Source organism: Talpa europaea (assembly GCF_964194135.1).
Source record: "Talpa europaea genome assembly, chromosome: 7".
Classification (NCBI taxonomy): domain Eukaryota; kingdom Metazoa; phylum Chordata; class Mammalia; order Eulipotyphla; family Talpidae; genus Talpa; species Talpa europaea.
The window spans coordinates 87,100,615-87,116,531 of NC_140074.1; the positions used below are offsets into that span (position 1 = coordinate 87,100,615).

The following is a 15,917-nucleotide window of genomic DNA, read 5'->3' on the forward strand; positions in this document are numbered from 1 at the left end:
CCACCAGGCCCCCAGCTTGCTAGCTGCGCGACCTAATCACTCCGCCACCCCATACCTGTTTCCTTATCTGCCAGAATGGACGAGTTGGCTTACTTACCCCACTGCGCTGCTGGAGATGAAACAAGATACTGCTTGTAAAACGGTTTGAGGAAGTACAAAGTATTGCAGAAGTGTAAGGAAGAACAGAGCCAGAGTTCTCAGGGCTTGCTGAGCACTGGGCATTGGGAACAGGTTCTGAATTTTTTCTAGACAGACATGGACGTTGCTTGAGGACCGGGCCCCCCATAACCGGTTAAGGACCCTGCTGTGTGCTGAACTCTCCTGCTAAAGTCTCTGCTTCCTCTCGCAACAAAATGACCCAGATGCTGCCGGCTGGCAGCTCCAGCTCAGGTTTCAGTGCAGGTTTATTTCAGTTTTATATTTTATTCCAGGCAAGTGCTTATTACATGGAGAGTATTCATGTCTCAATACCTAAAGTCTTGGAGCATGAACAGCCACTAGAATACAGTTCAATAGTAAAAATACAATATGTACAAAATTAGGGTTTTTGTAGTTTTTTTTCCCACACAGCAGATGTATCCAAACACATAAAAACCTCTACAGTCTGGGGTCGCTACAGTTTATATTTCAGGAAACGGAGACACAGTGACCGAGTCCTCACTGTAAACAAGGGCCACCTCTTTGAGGGATGGGGGTGGAACCCTGGGAGGGAGAGAAGCTACTCCTAGAGAGTACAGGGGTTATGATGACCCCCCCATCCCCCTCCAGGCATTCCCTGCCCTTCTTTGGCCTCCCCCAAGGAACCAGCTTCCCCCTCTCCCCGAGGTAAAGATTCCCAGCCAGTGAGCCACTCTGAACATCAAAAAAGTAAAACACGCATGAGAGGTAAGATGTGTGTGTGTGCGTGTGCATGCCCATGCGCGCACACTCGAGTCCCCCAGGCTGGAAGGGCTAGAGAGGGGAGGGGCAGGCGGTCCCACAGGGCGAGGACACTCAAGGTCCGGACAGCTCTCAGAGGGGAGATGCCCAAGGATGGGCTGGCCGGAGGCTGCCTCTCTTGGGCACACAGTGTCACAGCATTCACGAACACAACAAAACAACAGCAACAACACCCATTGTCACCAATCTGGACATAGTCATTCGGCACTAGAGTCGGAGGCCCCCCACTGCCGCGGGGAGGGGGCAGCGGCAGGCAGATGAGGTATCTGTGCAGGCCCAGGGGCACTCTGAACTGCCTCGAGATGCGGGGAGAACAGAGCTGAGAGGGCAAGTTCACCAACGCGTCTCTGTTCCCTGGGTGCCAAGCCTGCCATCTCCCCCTCTGCCCTTTTCACTATAATCACTGGGATTCGTGAAACCAGCTCCCGCCAAGAACAAGGGTGGAGGTGGCTGCAGGTGCAGGAAGGCAGCAAGCTTATGAGGTGGGCGTGCTGAGTTGGGTTGGGCACAGGGCTCCCTCCTAGAGGCCTCTAAGGCATCAAAAGGCCTTCCTTTTCCCCCACCCCGAGAACAGACTAGAAAACAGTCCCCTGGGAAGTCTCCAGGACCAGGAAGAAAATGAAAGGGAATTATTAGGTGTTTAAATCTATTCAAGATCTTTGTTGACTTCTGTCTCATCCTGCTGGACACTCCAGATTCTGGGCCCCTACACGGTCACCTCCCCCAGCCTGTCGACGCAGACTTCACACCTAGGGACACTTTTTTCCTCCCCCCCCACACACTGAAAGGCCATTGGTGTGTCCGGGTGGGGAGCTGAGTGTGCATGTGTGTGTAACTGAGTGTCTGACACAAAGGCCACTTGTAAGGAATACCCACATAAAAGAAGCCAAAGTCATAGGCTGAGGCAGAGGCAGAGGCAGGGCAAGCAACCCACACACAGCCCCTCCCCCATCACCACCCCAAGCTCAGCCTTGCCCCCAGCTAAAGAGGAAGGCAGTGGTACACAGCAGCCCACCGGGGTGGGTACACTCAGAACAGCCCACGGGAGGAAAGGATATTCCGGAGGAAGAAAGATGAGTAGAGACAGAGGCACAAGCCCTCTGCTGTCTGGAGGGCTCCCTGCTCCCTCTCTACAGCTTCCCAGGCCATTGGGGAAGGGGCTGGCTAAGCTCCTGGAGCTCAGCTTCCTGACTGTCTCAACAGCGTGGCTGCAGGCTTCTGGAACCAAGGCCAGATGCTGGTCCATGTCACCCTGGCTGCAGGAGGCAACATCCCCTGGGGGCTGGGGGGTGTGCACAGTACCAAGCACAGGCCAAGGAGCCAGGGGACTGAACACCAGACAGAGCCCCTCCCCTCTGCCTTCCAGAGGCCAAAATTTATGCCCATAGGGAGGAGGAAGGGGGGGCAAGCCCCTCCTCCACCCCACCCTCAGCCTGCCCTCCTGAGGACAAGAGTCCGGTGGCAAGGTTTGGAGGGCTCGGGAGCTTGGCAACAGCTTGCGTTTGGTCGGCTGATGGTAGAAGCGTCTTAACTAGTTTCTGCTGTAACGAATCACGGTGACTGCTTTGGGTTGGAGCGCCCCGGGCTGGGTGGAACTCCAGACCAGCCACTTCCTGGGATCTGTACCTGTACTCAGAGCAGGGCGCCCATGGTCCCCAGCTTTCTGGGCCAAGTTGCTTCAGTTCGGCTTCCCCCTTTGCCCTCCAAAGGTGTGGGAAGAGAAGGCTGAGGCTTGGGAGGGGAGGGCCCCCTCGCCAGACAAAGCAATAGCAGCAGCAGCACAGGAAGGCGGGCAGGGTAGGGGAAGTCAGAAAACATGACATCCACGTCTAACTGGTTTCGGGGGATCGGGTGAGGAAGCAGGAATAGCACTGGAGTTGGCACCAGGCCAATGGGTAGCCTGTTCATCAGTCTCTCATTTTATCAAGTCCTAGTGCAGTGAGGGAATCCCCTGCCTGTGCCCAGCTCCCTGGGGCGGCCCCTCCCTCCCCTGGCTCAGAGTCTCTGCACCCCCTTCCCCTAGGAGGCCTGGGGGTGGGTGTGGGTGGGGCGGGCCTGGGCCTGGCTGGAATGTGTGGAGCTGGTGGGTGGGAAAGTGGGGGATAGGTCCCCCTCGCTGCCCCCACTGGGGGCCTCTGAGTGGCCTCATCCTCAAGCCAGCTTGAGTGTGCTGACTGGGAAGGAGGGCATGGTGACCATGGTCACAGGATTGAGCACTGTCTGGCCCACCAGCTGGGGGTGGTGTACCACCTGCGCCCCCACGGCTGGCTTCGCCATAACGGTGGCCGGGGGACCCAGCCCTGCTGTGCCATTCACTTGCTGGTGTGAGAGGGTGTGGGCAATGTGGCTCACCGCCACCGGCTGGCTCACCGCCACGGGCTGCGGGTACAGGGGCAGCTGGGAGCCAAGGTGGGCCACATGGTTGAGCGTGGCAGGGTGCACTGTGATGTGGCCAATGGGGGGTGTGGCAGGTGCCAGCTGCATAGCAGGGCTGGGGGCCGAGGGGGCGATGTGGGCAATGTGCTTGCCGCCTGGACCCTGTAGAACATGGTTCACAGTCTGGATGACTGAGGCATGGGTGGTGGCTGTGTGGGCGATGACCGTGGAGCCTCCCCCAGCTGCGGCCACCAAGTGGGCTGGAGCAGGCACCAGTGTCTGGGCAGGGGCAGCTGGCGGGGGAGGAGGGGCCGGCAGAGGTGTCTTCTGCTGTGTCGGCGGCTGCTGCCCAGGCAGGTGGGCAGGAGACAGGGCCACAGGCTGGGAGTGAGGGTGTGGGTGGGGCGGCAGAGGCGCGGGGGCGGTGCTGGGCGGTGGCTTCGGCAGCTCCGGGTGGGGGCGATGGCTCAGCTTAGGTGGGCCCAGGCCGGCCTGGTCCTCCTCCATATCCTCGTCTATGTTGTCCTCACCCTCTGTGGGGGGCATGGGGACAGGGGCAGGTCAGACGGGCTTGGGAAACGGCTGGAGGAGCAGATGCCCCTGGGGCCTGGGGAGGCAGCGGGGCTGGGGCAGAGGGCATCTTTTCCAGTAGGCAAAGGGAGACTCGCATTTGAGGGGCAGGGGCAACACGGAGCAGGTGGCAGAGAGGCTCACCAGAGGCAGTAGAGGTGGAGGCCTGGTCATCCTCGGGCTGGCCCGTCTGCCGGAGCACACGATCAATCTCCAGCACGTCCATCCACTGGCTCAGCTCGTGCTTGAGCTCGGCCAGCCGCTGCTGCGTGGCAATCTTCTCCCTCGCCAGCCGCTCCATCTCATGCTCGTATTCCTTCTCCTTCCTCTTCAGGGACTGGAGGACAGGGCAAGGGACAGCACGACTCCCTGAGCAGCAGCCAGGGAACTTCAGAATCTCCCAATAGCCACTCACACCACCAGATCCCCCAGGACACAGGGACAAGCAGGCAGCGTCCAGGGGGCTCAAACCAACCAGCTGCTGGACACCAGACCTACCTTGTGGTCATGCCTCTGCCCAGTGAGGCTCAGTGTGCTGGGGACTGTGGGCTTGGGGGAGGTGCCAGTGAAGGAAAACAGAGATCCAGGTCAGTCCCTCCCGGTATGGAGACCCTCTACCCTATCAGCTGTGTCTTGAGAGGCATTACCATCTCTTGCCCCACCCACTCCCCACCCAGCCTCGCCCTCCACGTAGAGAAAGACAAAAAGGGCGACAGGCTTCTCAGGTCGTGCCCCAGGCCAGCACCCGTGCCATTCTGTCAGTCACTACTACAGTCACAAGTGACCCTCCTGGGAATGGGAACCCATTCCCCAAGAACCCAGACCATCCTGCCCTTCTCTCCACGCCATTCCCTGATCTTTCTGGGTGTGCGGTGTCCTCGAAGACGACCTGCCAGACTTGGTGACATCTCCTTTGCCCCCGAGTTCACCTCCGGCTCAGTACCCGCAGCTGCTGGCTCTGTATCTCCTCTCCAAGCCGGGCGACTGCCACGGTGCCCACTTGTGCCGCCTCCACAATGTTCCAGTTTCACGCTGCCTGCAGCCCTCCAGGCTCCCCAGGGTGCAGAACAAGCCCCTCCTTCCACACCTGTACACCAGTGAGAAGTGGCCCTTGGGCTGCGCTACAGCAGCACTGCCGCCGACCGAGCACGCCTGGAGAGGCTTCTGTCCTTCAGCACAGGTTCCAGGCTGTTCCCACCCCCGTGACGCTGAGCCCACCAGCCACTTTGTTAAGAACATGGGGTGGGGGGCGGGGGTGGGAGACACCCTTACCCCCGGGTCATGTCCCTCCCAACTATTCCAGGTCCACACATGACCCTGTGCCCCTGAGACTGGCCCCTCACACAGGTGCGGGACACCACGCCTCACAGGCTGTGCTCCCTCTCGCAGGGCTCCAGTTTCCGCTCCCACAGGCGTATCAGCCGCTGTGAAAAGCCCAGCTCTTAGCTCGCTTCCATACCACACGTCTCTGGCTTACTACCACCTTCTGACTCTTAAACTAAACCGTTTTAAGTTTTGCAGGCTCCGCTGTCGTCGGCTTCGCCTCAGCCTAGGTGCTTTGTGACTATTAAGTCCACTAGCCACGACGGGCAATCCAACCCAGCTGCTTCCCCAGTCTCACCTGTCCTGTTCCTGAGCTCCTAGCTTCCAAGTCTTGCCGGAATGGCCAGATACAGGGCCCACACCCTCACCAGTACAACCTCCTGTCTGTCCTCCAGGCCCTTCTCCGCACTGGCACCACACACCTGAGCATTTAATGACAGTCAAATAGTATTTAATCAGATGCTGGATCATACAACCCTCAAAATACTTTGTGTTTTGGCCTCTCTGGTGGCGCAAGGGGTTAAGCTCAGCACTATGAAGCTATCCACAGCCACTGCAGCACGAGTTCAATCCCCAGCCAGGGAGCTACCCACATGGCACAGCAGACCTCTCCTTCACCCACTGCTCCCCTCAGCAGTATATTTCAGCAGACCTGCCTATTCTGCTCCCCACTCTGTCTCTGGTGAATCTTCTTACCCCCCGCACTTCTATGCATAAATAAATATTTTAAAAAAGTATTTCGTGTTTTGTCTTTCTATCTAAATACATAGTTTCTATCCAACCCTATGAGTGAAGGCAAAGACTGCTCTATAATTAGTTTATATCCCTTTGTTCTACTGATGGCAAGGACAAAGCTAAGCCATCTTAGCGCCAGAGGAAGAATTTGTGAAGATGTGAGCATGTTAATTTCCCTCCACCCATCCCCTTCATCACGGGAGAATCAATTGCCCATTAGACTTGAATTTCCCTGGATTCTGTTTTCTGTGGGCAGCCTTTCTTCACTATTCAGCTGCCCTTCCTGGGCAAGGCTGTCTCCTCAGATCCACCCAACAACTAGGTCCAACTTGCCCAAACTCTTTGCATTTCTTTCTTTTTTTTTTTTTGGTAAAGATTTATTTATGCACCCAAGAACTGGGGTATAGACCAGAGATATGGGGCGGGGGGGTGGGCGGCAGTGAGAGGATTCACCAGAGTGGGGAGCATAACAGGCAGATCCACTGAAACACTGCTGAGGGGAGCAGTGGGGCGAAACAGGAGAGGTCTGCTGTGCCATGTTGGTTAACTCCCTGCCTGGGGATCAAACTCATGCTGCAGTGGCTGCTGATAGCTTCACTGTGCTGAGACTTAACCCCTTGCGCCACCAGGGAGGTCCCAAACTCTTTGTATTTCCCACCTGAAAAATAAGAGATGTCTCAAACCATTAGCGCAACACACAGTCCAGATGCAACCATGCTCTATGGGCCTGAAACCTGATAGCTTTATACTTCTACATATATACTTCACACACAGCCTTCCCTATCATCCTGGCTTTGAGGTTAATCTCCTCCCCCCATTTCTGTAATAAAGACAGTAGGAAAGACTCCACCACCACCACCACCATGACCAGTCTGGCTTCTCACCTGGCTCAACCCTAAGAGGCCAGTGCTCAACATGACATCAGTTGTCAAGCCACATCAATGATGGGGCCTGTGGTAAGTGAGCCCTTAATCATACCTGGCTGCTGGGAGTTGGAAGCAGCTGTCCTAACTCTGCTAGCAGAGAGGCCAGGCTTCTAGGTCAGGGAGAAAGAATGCCAGAGGTCAAAACCTCCTCGCACCTAGCCCAGTTCCCTAGCAGCCCCTGGAAAGTTTTCACAGGTCTAACTTTAGTCCACATTGCTTCATTTTAAGAGGGGATATAGCTCAGTGGCAGAACATTGATTGCAGCACACTGCTTCATTTTAAGCCCATTTGCTTTCTAAGATTACCTTAATCTTAGGTGCATGGATGTAAAGTTCAGTATGGTTTGGTAACTGCCTACTCCTCTTCCTGTCTCAGTACTTCAATGTGCCTTTCATCAGACTCTGGGACTGTTGGGGTGGGGTGTTACTACCTTTCCACAGCTTCCCACCTAAAGCCCTCAGTCCTGTGGCAACCGCCTCCCTGCCCCATCTCTACATGGCAACCATCCTGCCATCTTCAATTTCCAAACCTGCATCCTGCTTCCTCGTGATGCAGAAATTTTGGTCTGCTCTGGAGTCTCTGCCCTCCGCTCTGCCTAGTCCACACCCTGAGACATGCAGGTCGAAGATCAAACATCCTTTCCTCAGGACAAATCCCCTAACTCCCCAGAACAGACCCTGCTGTTCCTATTCCTACTCTGGCCTCCTTACATGGTCCTCTTGTTTACTTGTTTATGATCTGCTGAAAGACCAAGCCTATGAGGACACAGACCCATACTTTTGGTTTTGTTCCCTGCTTTACCCACAAAATCAGACGGGGTTATAAAAAAAAGTACCCAAATGACTAAATAAATAAGCAAGGCTGAGGACTTACTGAAAGTCTTTCAAGTTTTCTGCTTCTGCTTCCATTACCAGCACCAGGAAAAGTATGTCTTATAGACTGTCTGGGTCTGTGTTGTTTCCTACTCAGCCCAGGTGTCCAGATCTGCAGATTCTACATCATACAAAGCTCCTCTCCCTAAGGTATGTGATTACAAAGAGAAATTTGCCATTCTAGCCTTCCTAATGTTCTATAATTACTACAGTTATCACTTACATCCTATTTCCCAATTATCTCTCTTATCTTTTCCCCATTTAGCATCAGCGTAGTGACAGAAAGCTGATACACACAGCACCTGGACAAGGATTTGCTCCCAGGTCCGATCACTGAAGGACCAGGAACTAACAGTGACGCTCATAGGCTGCAAAACTCTCCTGGAAACAAGCCTCCGGGTACCTTCTCCAACCCGAAGCCCGATCCCTGCCCCCTCCCGGGCCGTCGGGGCCCGAAGGCGCGGCCCCGCCCCCGCCGAGGCACACGCGCACCCACGCGGCCCGGGCTTTGCTGCGTCACTCCCGCGTCCGCGCCCTCCCTCCGCGCCCCCGGAGCCCCGCCCCCGCCCGCCGGGCCCGGCCAATCCGCGAGCAGGGCCCCGCCCCCCCGGGTGCCGGGAAGCGGTCTGGAGGCGCGCCCGGAGGGCGGGCGGAAGGGCCCGCGTTTGCTTGAGGCGGGGAGGGAGCCGCCGGCTGGCTGGGAGCAGTCGCGCAGCAGCGCCTCCGCCCCTCAACAAGTCAGGCTCCGGTTACCTCAGGACTGTGACCCCCGCGGTCGAGGCCGGGGGGGAGGGGTGGCGCCCCGCCGCTGGCTCCGCGCCCAGTGGGCCTCTTTGCCACTCGCTCCCGCGGGGATCGTGACGCCACCCGGCCCACAAGCTTCCCGAGAGCCAGGGGGACCCCGATGCTCCCGCCTCCCCCCGCCCCCAGCGCGGCTCGGGAGCCAAAGTCCCTCCCACTCCCCAACGGCTCGGTTCCGACTACGTCTCCGCGGCAGCCGAGCGTGGCCGCCCGCCCCACCCCCACAGCCTCCTTCCCGGCACGCGGAACCCTCCGAGGTTTCCAGGGAAACCGAAACTCAGGCAGCCATGGCAACGATCTTATCTGGAGGGCGCCCCCCCCCCACTGCAGGGGGAAGTCTATGCCCAAAGGGAAGGGACACAAGGTCAGGAGGGCCCTAGAGAAAGGATTTTTAAACAAAAAATCCCAGACGGAAGGACCCGTGATTTCCTCGGGCTCGGGGGCCGCGGGGCTGTCTGTGACCCAGTCACGCCACCGCCCGTCTCCAGCGCGGGCTTCCCCCCGGGCTCGGGTCGTGGCAGGAGCTTAACCCTTCAGGTGGCAAAAGTGCGGGGCTCTTCTGGCGCGCTGCTGAGCGCACGGCGGCACGCCCAGGGGACCCCCCTCCTCACACACCTACACACTCGGGCCGAACGCGGGTTCCCGCTCGGCACGGCGGGCAGGGTGGAGGCCCCGCGCCCCACGCCCTTCCCGCCGCGGGCGCGCTAACGCGGCGAAGTACCCGGGTACTCGGCCTGACACCCACCCGCGGGCGCGGGGGGTGGAGCGCAGATGGTGGGGCTCCGCGGAGCCGCGGGCGGGGGAGGGGAGGCCGCCGCCCTCCCGGCGCACGCGCCCTGCCCGCAGCCCCCTCCCGGGCGGGGAGCCCCGCTGACGTCAGCCGGGCCATGTGCTCAGCGCCCGCGTGGAGGTGGGCGGGGGAGCCGGCGGGGAGCGGAGCGGAGAGGGCGGGGCGGGGCGGCGCGGGAGGCGGGCGGGCGGGCGCGCGCGCGCGGCCTCGGGGAGGAAGCAGCCGCCGCGGCCCCAGCAGCGCCGCCCGCCCTCCTCTGGGCCAACTTCCCCCGCTCCGTACCTGGATGTACCGCAGCGCGGTCCGCAGCACGCTCAGATTTGACGTCTTCTTGTCGTCCACGTTGGGGATGTTGCGCTTCAGAGTCTCAAAGCATTCCTTCAGATGGGCCCGCCTGGGGAGAGGGAGCAGCGCTGGTCAGCCAGCGCCCGGGGTGGTGGGGTGGCGAGGGCAGGGGGTGGGCAAGAGGAGGGAAGGTCCGAGGAGAGCTTGGGGGGCCAAGGGCGGAACCAGAGTCCCAAACACTCGCACATGCGCGCGCGCGCACACACACACCTGTTCTTCTCCAATTTGTTGTGGACTTCTCTGGTTCCGATCCTGAAACCCAGACAGACAGGAGGCTCAGGGAGGAGGGCCAGCTTAGGCGGCCTTCCTACCCCCCACCCCAAATGCCACTGTTTTTTTAAATCCCATACTTTATTAAAGAAGCCTTTGGTATGTTTGCCTTGTGTCATGGTGCACACACCCCTTGGAGGGCACATGCGTGCCCATAGTTCACCCCTTTAATCCTCCATCCCATCAGACCACCTGTAAGGAGACAGAAGGGCTCCTGGGAATCCGCAAACTAGTCACTTGACCTCAGACCTCACTCTTGAGGCCCATAATCCAATACTCTGTCTAAGGGTCTGGAAATGCCAACAACCCCAAATTTGAAGGTGGGGGTCAGAGAAGACAGACGCCTGGGAACAATTTCCCACATCCTCAGTGTGGGAATGGGCACAGTGAGAATGTGTCCAAACATAGTAGGGCCCTTCTCGGTTGGGGACGCAGGACGGGCTGGGCTCTGAGGGCTAGCCTGAGAGGAACTTTATCTTGCACACACAGCCCAGGGCTGGACAGTTCTCGTCTCCATCCCTCCAGCCTGGACTCTGCGACACCTCACTCACCCCCCAGGCCTCTTCTTCTGTTCGCTGGATTTGACTTCTTCAGCTGGTGCCAACTTCAGGGTCCCAAGAGTGGGTGGGGGTGGCTGCTGGGGGGCCAGCTGGGGCTGGACCCCGGGATGTGGTGCTATGGTCAGGATGGGCGTGGAGAGGGGCTGCAAAGGCTTGGGGCTGCCAGTGGGTGGAAGGCTGGTCTTGGAGTCCGGCAGCAGGGGAGCAGGGGTAGGCACCTGTGGCCTGGTGGGTAGGGGGGCAGATTCTTTAATGCTGAGTCCAGGGGTGCTAACCAAAGCTGGCTGGCGAGGCGCCAGGGGCAGAGGCTGGGCTGCAGGGGGCAGTGAGGGGGGCGGGGGTAATGGTTGGGGGGAATTGGTCACTACTGGAATAGGAATGACAGTCAGTGGGGTGGGGGTGGCAAGCGGTGGCGGAGGTGCCGGCGGGGGTGCAGGGGGAGACAGAGGCAGGGGTGGTGCCTCGATGCGGGGCTCCTCCAAGGGCAGGGCATGGGCCAGCCTGGCCAGGCTGCTGGCCTTCTTCTGTTCCTGCTCCCGCTCTCGCTCCAAGCGAAGCCGCTCCTGCTCCTCTACACAGAGAGAACACAAGGGGTGTCTCAGCAGGGCCAACAATCCTGGGTCCCAGCTTCACCTGTCCTCTGATTGTAACCCATCCTCTGACCCTCACCCAGTCAGTGCTCAGTGACAAACAAATAGCCACCCACACTCAGCCAGGCACTGGGCTAAGAGCTAAAGACACAGCAGTGAACAAATGAAATAGACCCAGTCCCAGCCTTTGGGGAGCCCAGGGCCTGGAGGGCAGAGGGGAGGGACAAAGTAAAAGGATAATAATGCAGGCTGGGGAAGGAAAGGAGCTGTGAAAAGGAGGAGCAGCAGCCGTCAGAGAGGATGCTGGAGGCCTGGCAACCCTAAGGTTGAGTGGTCATGCAGGCCACAAGCAGGGAGGGCCAGGAACAACATGGCAGAGGGCAGTGGTGTGACAGATAAAGTGGGCAGAGGCCAGCCCACAAAATACTTTACAGGCCACCACAGGACAATGGAGAGGGCCAGACAGTTCATAGCTCCGGAGGAAGATCTTCAACCATACAAATAACTTCTGGAGGATAAACACCTTCATTTCACAGTTAATTAAGATATGTTAGTTCAGAGAGGCAAGGTGACTGGCTGCCCACAGCACATCACAGGTAAAGCAGACTATGCCCAGCCTGGCAGACACCTGTACTTGCTATCCAACACATGCTCACTGGGAGTACACACACACACACACACACACACACACACACACACACACCCTGGATCCTCACAAGAGTCCTACGCCAGATAGGGCAGGGACGTCACCTTCAGTTCACACATGGAAACCAGGCTCATGGCTCCCAGGCTAGGCCTCACGTCTCTGGTTTCCTCAGGGAACCATACAAAAAAATACAGGCCCTTCTCTGCCTTTTGTCATACTAGAACTCACTTCTCTCAACCCGCTGTGTTTCCAGCAGCAGCAGCAGCACACACTAGAAAGGTAAGAAGCAGAAAGGAGAGCTGGAGAGCAATGAGCTCAGGTGTATTTGCACCCTGGTTGTAGCTCTGTTGAAAGTCCTACTCAGGAGCTGGTTGAGAACAGGAGGTAATGGGGAGAGCCCCTCCTTCTCCAGAAGTCTCTCCCATCTCCACCCTGCTCCATCCTCTCCCTGGTCCCACCATTGTGGTTCTCTGGCTACTGGGCTGGGCCAGGGCCCTGGGGAGTGGCTGCGGTGCCTAGGCCAGGGAGCAGGCTGGTCAACCTGCCTTCCCCTCCTGTCCCGGATTCAGCGCACTGCTGACTAACAGCACTGACAGCACTGACTGGGTGGATACGCCTCAAACACACCACCCCACAAGGGGTGGGGCTGGGGCCCAAGGTGAGCTAAGTGCCTCATAGAAAGATGTGCATCAGCAACCCCCCCTCCCCTTGTGTTTTGGGCTCAGGGGCCCCAGAAAACCTGAGGCCTCAGGGCCCTTTGCCCAATCCACAACTTGAGTGTGAGCCAGGCTTGCTGAGGGCCTCCCTCCCACAGAGGAGAAGAGGCAAAGGAGGAAGTAGAGGGGAGTGTTCTCAGAGGGGAAGCACTCAGTGGTTTCCCAGCAGCCAGAGTTCAAGTGCTGGACGGGTCAGCTTGGGCCTTGGTCTGGGCCTCTTCCCTATCTCCCCTGCCTTGCAGGAAGGGGAGATGCCAGGCTGGTGCAGGCCTGCGTGGGTGAGGGGAAGCCTTGATGTCCCAGGCGTTTCCAGTTAGCACTGGCTTATGTTCCAATCCCAGACAAAACCAGCTCTTGAGCGCCAGCTCTTCACAGCCAAGAGGAAAGCCTACTGAGTTCCAGCTTTGGAGCCCTTATCAGCCCCAGCCGGGGACAGCCCCAGTGCACTCCTCATCCCTGCTCCCCACCCCATTCTTCCAAAACAAGGCCCTGAGCTCAGCACCCAGCAGCCCCATCACCACTACTACCTCTATTCCTTTGACCTCTATTCCTTTGACCGTACCAGGACGCAAACTTCCATGGGTCTTGGGGCAAGGGTTCAACTTTCCCATGAGCCAGGGACACACAAAGCCCCAGGTCTCAAGGACAGGTACCCTGGGAACCCACACTGAAAGCAAATCACATATTCCCCATATTTTAAAAATCTTCAAAGCTCATTCAGAAGATAGCAACCTCCCTCTTACCTCCCTCTCTCCCACTCAGGCAGGTACACCTCACAGATGCCAGAAAGGCCCCAGGTGAATGGCCAAGGGATCAGCATGCAAAGGCTTCACCGCCAGTGAAGGAGAGGGGGTGCCCCAGGCAAGCTCAGCCCATCAAAACGTCCTGCCTCCTCCCCACCCTTGACCTATTCCCTGTATCCTGGAGAGGGGGAAGCAAAGTAGGAGGAGCAAACTGGCGGTCACAGGAGCTACCCTGAAGAACATGTGTTACTTCCCCCAAATGACTCCCACTCCCATACATGCACACACATATTCTGGTCCTCCTTTGGGCTCTGCCCAGAGGGAGCCCACAAAGAATGTAGCAGGACCCCCGGTGCCACCCATGGGTCCCAGGGGGGAGTATGGGCACTACGTCCCCTGCAGCCTCTCCAAGCCACTGTGGCTCAGGGACACAGCAAAGGGCTGGGGTCTGAGGAGTCCACACCAGGCGCCCTGAATGTTTTTGCGAATGCTCCCCTGCTACTCGCTGACAGGGAGCTTGGAGGATAAGGCAGGGTTAGGGTGCACCCAGATCAGGAGTCTGTGGACACTCCAGCCAACACCCTCCAATCAAGATAGAAAAGGGGCCCGTCAGGGTCACCTTCATGAATACTGACTGGCAGTGTCCAGTCCTGGCCATTTCCTCTCTTCCCTCACACACACACGTGCACACACATCCACAGTTCATCATGTGAGCAAATTGGCTTGTCTAGGTCAGGAACGCAACCTTTGAGGTTGAATTGGGGCATGGACAAGAGGATTCCCCTTCAGAGCTGCTCATCATGTACAGACCCGGGAAAGTAGTTGTGGTCAGCAAGTTTCAGTACCACCCATTCTCTCCCAGTCTTCCCACTGCAAATCAGAGGTCAGAACCTCAGAAAGAAGAAGGAAAAAAAGAATAGTGGAGATTAAATTGCCAGGGTCAGGTCTAGCCATCTGTACAGGAGTTTTGCAGTAGATTTGGCTTTCCACCATCTATCCATCCTCTAAGGCCTCCCTGCCCCACCAAGAAGCTCTGACTGGGCAGCTTAACCCGCCTTCAACTCAGCTCCCTGCCCCCCAGTTCTCATCACCTGGAGGAGGGGACAGGGCTCTGCAACTTCTTAGGAATCATTTCAGGCTCCTTCACAACGTTGTACATCATAACCCCTGTCCTTGTTACTGGCCACAGCGCCGGTCGTATTTTGGAAAGGGGTACGGGGAGATAATAGTGAGGGGTCTTCCCCAGTTTCCCATGTGGCCAACCAGCCTGTGGCTAAAGTGAAGGTGAAGTGAGTGTGTTCCCCTGGGTAACAGCAGGGTGAATCTGCTTATTCCTAGCACAGTGCCTGGTACACAGTGGGGACACAATAGCAGCTCTTTCATCACACTGTGTCCATGGTGGCAGCAGGTGATCCAGCCTCTCCAAATGTTGTGCATGTTCTTCCCCTCCCCCTGCGGGGCCAGCATGGGGCCATTCTTGGTCCCTCTAGGTCCACTGCGGGACTGCCCTGGGCCACAAGGGGAAAGGGTTCATGGGCTGATGTGTCAGCCCATGAGTTCAGAAAAACCCTTACATCTAGATCTCACATATCTCGAGTGACTCTTGACCTTGACAGGCAGGTCAAACCGACTAGGACAGCAGCCCCGCGGTCCGCCAGCCCCTCGCCGGTGGCTGTCCCCCTCCCCCCGCCGCCCGCTGCAGCGGCAGCACACGCTGCAGGCGCGCGCCTGCGCGCGCACACACAACACTCACTACTACCTCCTGCATGACTCATCATTGAAGCAACAATAGGCAGAGAAAAAGGAAAGGAGGGCGAAGCACCAAAACCAACCCGGCCGAAGAGGTGGAAAGGGGGAGGTTGGAGGGGACAGGAGTGCCCAGATACGGCACAACGATCCAGGGCGGAGGCCCGAGCAACCGCCGGGAAAGCGGGGGTCTTCCCCCCAGTCCCTGTTTCTGCAGCACACAAGCTGGGGGCCACCAGCAGGGCGTGTGGGGCCGGGAGGCATCTGGAGCCCTCCTCTCCCCGTGTCGAGAGCGTGACAAAGTTTGTTCCTTTTCAGTCTGGCTCGCTCTACAAAGTGGCCAGGGGTGTTGCCAGGAGGTCTGATGAGAACGTCCTCAGGGTCAGTGGGAATGCGTGAACTCTAAGTGTCTCGCCGCTCAGGGATTCTGAGGATTTCCCTCGCCCCGAGATCAAACACAGGAGACCGGGGCCAGAACCGACAGGTGAGCGCCAACCCTCCTTCCCCGGCAAAGGCTCAGCCTGGAAGATGCCCAGCGGCCGGAGTCAGGGCCCAACCCGGCGCCAGGCCCGGCGCCAGCCCCGCCCAGGCCCCGCCCCTGGCCGCGCGCGAGGCAGCGAGGAGGGGCCGGGCCGCGCCGTCCCCAGCGGGAGTGTCCCCCGTGCACGTGGTCGGGGGCGGGGCCCGGCCACGTCACCGCGCGGTGTAACCAACGGGCTGGGGCGGCAGGCACACGCAGCATTCCAGCCGGAGCGGGTCTGGAACGCGCAGACACGCCACATTCCACACCCGCTAAAGTGGGGCGCAGCCAGGGGGAGCCTGGGGGCTGCGCCCGGCGACCCGCGGGTTGTTTCCCGGACGCCCAATCAGCCCGGCTCTGGACCGAAGCCGCGACCGCGGACCCAGCCCAGCCCTGGGAGGCGGGGTCAGGTGGGGCTGGCCAGGATCATAAGACGCGCGATGTCATTT

General features: G+C 58.6%; 1 protein-coding gene across 1 annotated transcript; it reads right to left on the bottom strand.

The window, feature by feature from the left end:
• Positions 1-3,090: 3,090 nt before the first annotated feature.
• On the bottom strand, positions 3,091-14,361 carry MNT (MAX network transcriptional repressor; the record flags this gene model as incomplete). Its single annotated transcript, XM_084237875.1, is given in 7 exon segments — positions 3,091-3,848; positions 4,030-4,222; positions 9,615-9,726; positions 9,888-9,929; positions 10,499-11,109; positions 11,111-11,147; positions 14,294-14,361. Coding segments are annotated over 7 exon segments (1,821 nt in total).
• Between the last annotated feature and the right edge of the window lie 1,556 nt (positions 14,362-15,917).